The sequence below is a fragment of the Myotis davidii genome, unplaced genomic scaffold (genome assembly GCF_000327345.1).
Source record: "Myotis davidii unplaced genomic scaffold, ASM32734v1 scaffold6, whole genome shotgun sequence".
In the NCBI taxonomy this organism is placed as follows: domain Eukaryota; kingdom Metazoa; phylum Chordata; class Mammalia; order Chiroptera; family Vespertilionidae; genus Myotis; species Myotis davidii.
The window spans coordinates 2,667,175-2,675,265 of NW_006383011.1; the positions used below are offsets into that span (position 1 = coordinate 2,667,175).

General features: G+C 39.2%; 1 protein-coding gene across 2 annotated transcripts in view; it reads left to right on the forward strand.

Annotated features, from left to right (window-relative positions):
- Positions 1–6,972: 6,972 nt before the first annotated feature.
- RAB1A (RAB1A, member RAS oncogene family) overlaps positions 6,973–8,091 on the forward strand; it is a 20,316-nt gene continuing 19,197 nt past the window's right edge. For both annotated transcript variants that reach the window (XM_015557901.1, XM_015557902.1), the window contains exon 1: positions 6,973–7,098. In XM_015557901.1, coding sequence (XP_015413387.1) covers positions 6,988–7,098 — 111 coding nt within the window. In that variant the 5' untranslated portion in view covers positions 6,973–6,987. The remainder of the gene's footprint in view (positions 7,099–8,091) is intronic.

Below are 8,091 nucleotides of genomic sequence, written 5' to 3' on the forward strand. Positions count from 1 at the left end.
GGGTCTGCTTTAGCTTTGAGGCTTGGCTCCAGCTCTTAGGCCTCTTCTGCTGAAAGTAGGTTTCTGGCCTTTGCTTACAATGTTGCGATTCCCAAAGACTAAAGCAGGTTTCTGGGGTTTTGTTTAGCTTCTATGTTTGTTACATAGTTTTTCAAACTGCAAGCTCAGAGGCTGGCAGCGGCAGGGGGGGAACGTTGGAGTCCTTCTTCACTGAAGCAAGCAAGCCTCATGTTCGCTTCAAGCTGCCTGGCTACCGGCCACCATCTTGGCTGGCAGTTAATTTGCATATCACCCTGATTAGCCAGTGGGAAGGGTAGTGGACGTACGGCTAATTACCATGTTTCTCTTTTAGTAGATAGCATTTCTTGTAAGGGAGAGGGAGAGATAGAAACATCAATGATGAGAGTCATTGATCGGCTGCCTTGTACACACACTTCCCCTCCCCACTGGGGATTGAGTCGCACCCTGGGAATTGAACCCTTACTGGGAATTGAACTGTGACCTCCTGGTTCATAGGTTGATGCTCAACCATTGAGCCACACTGGCTGGACTATCATTTCTTTCTTGTTATATCTTTTCAAAGGGTGGAATGTTGAAAGTTGTGTTAATGTCCATCAACTTTCTCTTGTGAAATATTCACTGATCTGTGAACTATGTCTAATAATCCAAATTTTATTGCATAAAATAAGAAAAATATTCTCATTTAATCCAAAAAGTTATAGTTGTGGCTATATTGGGAATGTGCCAGTGCTATCGGCTTACAACCTTGACCTACTCTACCTACCTAGAAATCACTTGTGTTATGGCAGGTGAGCTGAATGAACTTGTAAGGGTGTTAAGTCATTGAACAAACGCTCTCATTAAAAATTTTTTTGCTCCCCTCAACGTCTTTTCTGGTTATAAAAGTAACACAGGCTTACTGTAGACTTTAAAAAAAAAGTATAAAGAAAAATATCAATCAATTGTAATACTATAATTTAGAAGTGTCAATTTTTTCCAAATCTCTATGTGTGTACACAATTTTTTAAAAACAAAAATGAGTTATACTAAATAAAGTGTTCTATAATCTTTTCACATACAGTGTTTCACATAACTATCTCTTTTGAGATTTTAGAATTCCCAGTAGCATTTTAGATTCAGAAAGCAGATTTATCCCCTGCTTCATATATTTTGCAGTATGGTAGCTTAATGAAAAGAAAAGCATTTTACCTAAAAAATTTTGAACCAAAGTCTGTTTTAGTAAATTTTTTAAATCAATAAACACTCAATATGTTTTTTGTTTGTTTTTAAAATAAATTTTTTAAAAATATATTTTATTGATGTTTTTACAGAGAGGAAGGGAGAGAGATAGAAAGTTAGAAACATTGATCAGCTGCCTCCTGTACATCTCCTACTGGGGATGTGCCCACAACCGAGGTACATGCCCTTGACCGGACTCGAACCTGGGACCCCTCAGTCTGCAGGCCAACGCTCTATCCACTGAGCCAAACCGGTTTCGGCTTAAAATAAATTTTTATTGATTTCAGAGAGGAAGGGAGGAGAGAGGGGAATGGGAGAGATAGAAATATTAATGATGAAAGAGAATCATTGATCAGCTGCCTTCTGCATACCCCCATATTGAAGATCGAACCCGCAACCCAGGTATGTGCCCTGACCTGGAATCGAACCGTGAACTCCTGTTTCATAGGTGGACACTCAACCACTGAGCCATGCTGGCGGGCCTATTATTCATTTTTTTAATCCTCACCCAGAAGGGGGAAAGGGGTGATGTGTGAGAGAAACATTGATCGGTTGCCTCCTACACGTGTCCTGATCAGGGATCGAACCCTTTGCTTTGGTGCATAAGATGATGCTCCAACCAACCGAGCCACACTGTTTGGTGATGTTCCCTTTGATTACCTAGTTAAAGTTGCATTTGTCAGGTTTTTCCCATTATGAAGTTAACTATTTTTTTCTTTCCATACTCTGTTAGAAAGCACTCATTAGGAGCCCACACTCAAGGGAAGAGAATTAATAAGCTCCATCTTTTAGAGCAGTGGTTCTCAATCTTGGCTGCCCATTAGAATCACCTGGGACTCTTTTTAAAATCCTGATTTCTGGGCCTCATCCTCCGGAAATTGTTTCTTTGTTACTAATGTTGTGGCCCACCCCATAACAAAGAAACAGAATTTCCAGAGGATAAGGCCCAGAAATCAGGATTTTAAAAAGATTCCCAGGTGATTCTAATGTGCAGCCAAGGTTGAGAACCACTGTCTTAGAGGGAGGAGTGTTTAACAAATTTGATAGCATATGTTAAAATCACCATAGCAATACATATTTTGGGGAACATACTTTGAGGCCATGCAAATAACTTGTTTCTTCTTTAAAAGTTTCATCTTTTGCTCAGCTGGTGTGGCTCAGTGATTGAGTGTCAACCTGTGAACCAGGGGTCATGGTTTGATCCCGGTCAGGGCACATGCCCGGGTTGAGGGCTCTATTCCCAGTGGGGGATGTGCAGGAGGCAGTTGATCAATGATTCTCTCTCATCATTGATGTTTTTTTTTTTTAAAAAATCTTTATTGTTGAAAGTATTACATATGTCTTCTTCCCACCCCCCCCTCCATGGACCTCTTTAGCCTGCCCCATCATTGATGTTTCTGTCTCTCCCTCTCCCTTATCTGAAATCAATAATAAATAAATATATACACACACACACACACACACATACACACACACATCTATAAAAAAAAGAAGTTGCATCCATTAATTTTAGCATTCATTGGTGGATCTTGCCTGTCATAGTTATTATTGTGATGATTTGGTGATTTTCTATTTCTCTCGTTTCTTCTACATGTATTATTTGGAATCCTCCTATAAGGAAGATTTGTGTCTTCTCTCTCATTTATTTAATTATTTGTACCCACATAGAAGCATTAATATCTGTTTTATTGCTTGGATTATAGCATGTGGTTGTTTACTTTGTGGCTCATATTGTTCTGCTTTGGCCGTTGAGAGAAATTTCAGGTTGGCTCCCATATTCTTTTTACATGCTATGTTTCCATCCATTTTTTCCCTTTAGTATTTTGCCCCAAATGTTAACCAGAGATGGCCATAAATATTCGTTATTTGTATTTCACAATGAAAAAGCTTGATTAAAATGCAAAATTAGAATGTCCTCTGATCTCTTAGCACATGCTTTGTGAAAGACACAGTGCTAGATTTTGGATACACAGATGAGTCAATTTACCTTCACAGATAGTTATGTCAAACAAGAGTCGGGGAATAGATTCCAGACTACTTAGGGGGATAGAATATGAAGGGTTATAGCAAACTAGAGCCCTGGTGTGTGAAATTCGTGCACTGGGCGGCTGGGGCGGGGGGTGCATACCTCAGCCCGGCCTGCGTCCTCTCGCAGTCTGGGACCCCTCGGGGGATGTCCGCCTGCTAGCTTAGGCCCATTCCCAGCAGACGGACATTTCTCTTGCAGTCTGGGAACCCTTGCTTCTTACCACCCGCCTGCTTGCTCCTTATTGCTTGGCTTGCTGCTCCTTAGCACTACTGAGGAGGTGGGAGAGGCTCCCGCCACTGCCACTGTGTTCACCAGCCATGAGCCTGGCTTCTGGCTGAGAGGCACTCCCCCTGTGGGAGCGCACTGACCATCAGGTGGCAGCTCCTGCATTGAGCATCTGCCCCCTGGTGATTAGTTCATATCATAGTGACAGGTCTTTCTGGTTGTTCCACCTTAATGGTTGCTTAGGCTTTTATTATATAGATTAGACATGAAAATGACCAAAGGAAGTTCAGATTTGGGAGCAGTGGATAGGATTTACTAGGATAATCTATGAGAATGGTGATTACAGTTGTAACTATAGATTTCTGACCTAGCAAAATTATATTTTAGACTAAAAACCTGGGCATGTGCCCTGGCAGGGAATCGAACCGTAACCTCCTGGTTCATAGGTCGACCCTCAACCACTGAGCCACACTGGCCAGGTCTGATTCCAGATTCTTGGGAAATAAAGAAAAAATAGTCTGACCATTTGCTATAGTATTCTTGAATCTTTTAACAGTGATTATTTTTTTTGTCCCAATGCAAGTAACATTCTCTTAGTGTGTATATTCAAAAAAGGAAAGAAGTTTGTGAGTTTGACTTTGTTTGCCTTTCTCCATGTCTCTTGTCATGTTAGTAGTAATGGTTTGGGAGAGAACAAAATACAGTTGACCGTTGAACCAATGGCACAGTATAAAATCTGCATATACCGTAAGTGGATCCTCCGCTTATGCAAATTCCCAGCTGTTGACTCATGGACAATGTGGATTTTAAAAAAGTGTGTGAAAGTGGACCTGTGCAGTTCAAACCTGTGTTAACTGGATTCTTGTTTAATACTGAGTGCTATCTCATTGTAAAGAAGAGGAATCAATTCTTCATATTATGTATAATGGCTGTGAACCTTATGTTATCATAAACTCATAAAACTCATAAATTAATGTTTGAAATAACACTCTAACACTTTAAGAGAAAAATTCCAAAACCTGTAGGGAATTTTTATGAGTTTATTTGAGCCAAACTGACAACATATGCTGGGTTGCAAGATCTGAACTGCTTCCAGCTATTATTTTCTTGAAACCATAATGTAATTTGTAATAATTAGGGAACATTCATGTTTTTTCCAGCCTTATGATTGCTCTGAAATAGAGAAATTGCTCTTTAAGGTAATGATGCTACCTTGGGCAACATCTGTGGCTCAAGGCTGTCCTTTATTGTAACAGGCTCCAGTACAGCTGATTCAAGGGATGTTAATTGAATGTCTGCTGGATGCCTGGCACTGTGCTGAGGGAGACTGATAAATTCAGAGCATCTGTTATGTTGAAATTTCTGTTAAAAACTAAGTAATTATAGTGGTATCAATGGAGCGATTATTCTTGCTAACTGAAATGTAAATTTTTTAAAAAATATATTTTTTATTGATTTCAGAGAGAGTAAGGGAGAGGGAGAGATAGAAACATCAGTGATGAGAGAGAATCATTGATTGGTAGCCTCCTGCACGCCCCACTCTGGGGATCAAGCCCCCCAACCTGGGCATATGCCTGGCAGGGAATCGAACCGTGACTTTCTGGTTCGTAAGTCCACCTTCAACCATTGAGCCATGCCGGCCACGCCTGAAATGTAAAACATGTACTTACTCATTGCTGATGTTCAGCATCCTTAAGAATTTAACCTAATTAAGAAGGAAGCTATCAGTAGTGCTAAAGTCAGTCAGAAACTGTATTGCCCAATAAAAGTTGTATGGTATTATGTATTAATCATTTATTAAGGGTAAAGTTTTATAATCATTAGCTTCCCCCCTTTTTTCATTAGGATGTCAAACTGAAAAGGCTGTTATTTAGTTCATCCTGTGCTTCAATCCCCTTCTTAATTACTTGTTTAAAGCTTATTTCTTTCTGTGAACTTTATTTTGCTGCTGATTAGAGCACTTTGGACCCCCCCCCCCCTTTCCTTGAGATATAATTAGGGACAATAAGTGTACTTTGGTAACTTGGTATAACCAAAAAGATATGTTTTAAGTAACACATATCATGGTAAGCCTGGGTAATAATGAATATTCAAAAAAATAATCACTTAAAAGTTTTACATCTTGCTTACATGTAAATGTGATAATTGTAATCCTAATTTAAATTGTGAATGATACTTGGGTTTCACTTTACATAGGTAGCATTTTTTAAAAACAAAATCACAAAGAACAAAATTGAAACTCATGTCTTCTAAAATAATAAACTGTAAATTCTGGATCGTTTTTAACCAGGGGTCCTCAAACTATGGCCCGCTGGTCACATGCAAATACAAATATTGTATTTGTTCCCGTTTTGTTTTTTGTGTTCAAAATAAGATATGTGCAGTGTGCATAGGAATTTGTTCATAGTTTTTTTTTTAAACTATAGTCTGGCCCTCCAACGGTCCGAGGGACAGTGAACTGGCCTCCTGTTTAAAAAGTTTGAGGACCCCTGGTTTTTAACCTTTCGAAATTGCTTAATAGAACTGGTCAGAATTAGGAAGGATCTGTGAGGGGTTCCTTTGGAAACCATGGGCAGATAATCTGTTGTCTTCAGGTTCATAAAGGAATCTCTGGGGATGGTCTTTGAGTCAGGCCTGGCAATGGTCAATGTACATAAACAGAGCCTAGCTTTCAATGTTTTCTGAAGAATGCTTTAATACAGGCTTAGAATGTGCCTCAAGTTGTGTGTTTTCATAAAACAGCCTTTTATTTTTAATTTATTTTTAATGATTTCGGAGAGAAAGGGAGAAGGAGAGATAGATAGAATCATCAATGATGAGAGAATCATTGATTGTCTGCCTCCTGCATGCCCCCCACTGGGGAAAAAGCTCAAAACCCAGGCATCTGCCCTTATCAGGAATCGAACCGTAACCTCCTGATTCATAGGTTTACGCTCAACCACTGAGCTACGCTGGCCAGGCAAACAGCCTTGGATTTTACCACATCCTTAGTTTAAAATATTTATCATATAGGGTTACCAGAAGTTAAATGGTCCTTTTTTTTTTTAAAGGTAGAACTTCCAGGTAGATGCTAGGGAAGGATCATAAAAGCCCCTTGGAAAATTGCTATGAAAAAATGATTTGATCTTGGAATTAGGAGGAGAGATTCGTTTTATTGGCAAGAGCAATGGAAAGTTAACTCTGTATCCTAATACTGTAAAGGGAGTGGGATTTATCTAGCATAGTTCTTTGGGCTCTCCAAGAAAGCATATCACTTATGTTTTATTTCATTCTTTCCTTGGAATTAGTTCACTGATCTCAGATCATTGGTGACATTGCTTATTTTTCTTTTAGATAATTCCGTCCTTTGTAGTGATTCATCAAAAGAGCTTCTGCTGTTGGTTGCAATTTTGGCTTCTCTTAAGCTATTCATAGGCTTTTCAAGAGCTGTAGTCTTCTTCAGTGAGCTGTTAATTATTCTTGGTATATTTTTGTTGCAGAATTTACAATACAGTATGCCTTTTATTAATGTGATTTTCCCCCCTTTTTGCAGTGATTACTTATTCAAGTTACTTCTGATTGGAGACTCTGGAGTTGGAAAGTCCTGCCTCCTTCTTAGGTTTGCAGTAAGTTGAAATTGAAATGCCTTTAAAGAAATTAATGCTGTGTACATTTTCTAGGTAGACAAAAGATTAAGCTGTTTTATTCACAATAAACTAAATCTTCCAGAATTTATATATTAAAGCAGGGGTCCTCAAACTATGGCCCGCGGGCCCGCCGAAAACATTTATCTGGCCCGCCGTGTGTTTTTGCTGCCGCTGTGTGCATAGGAATTTGTTCATAGTTTTTTTTAAACTATAGTCCAGCCCTCCAACGGTCTGAGGGACAGTGAACTGGCTGTCTGTTTAAAAAGTTTGAGGACCCCTGTATTAAAGTCTCCGAGTATACACCCCTAGTGATACTTTTGAGTCTTAAATAAAAGAAATGCTGTTGTTCTTAAAAGAAATTCAGCAAAGTGTGGTTTATAAAATCAGAGTTGATAGTCTTGGTAGAGGTCAAGCAGTGTTTCATTCCAACTTGGGTAGTAAGGTAAGGGGAAAGTAGTTGGTCTGTGTTGAAAGCAACTTGATGGAAAACAACTTTTCAAGTAAAAGTTTAGCAAAAGAAAAAGGAAAAGCAGGGTCTGGCACATTTTGACAATGGTGCTCTATATGCTGAAATTTATCAACAGATAAGTGACTTTCAACCTAATGAATTCACAGCTTCCTTTATAGTATTTATCAACTGCCTTCGAATTTAGCATATTTTCTGTCTCATTATATCTTTGGTTCTCAGAGTGTGGACTAAAGGTCCTTGGGGATTATCAAGACCCTCCCAGTGGGTTGTCCATAAGATCAAAACTATTGTCTTAATAATACTAAGCTGTTAGTACAGACAGTCCTCGGCTTACGTCGCCATCTCCCATCTACACTAATCTACACTAATAAAAGAGAAAAATGGTAATTGGCGTACGACGCTACCCTTTTCATTGGCTAATCCGGGCTATATGCAAATTAACTGCCAACTAAGATTGGCGGTTAACTGCCAACAAGATGGCGGTTAATTTGCATATGTAGGCA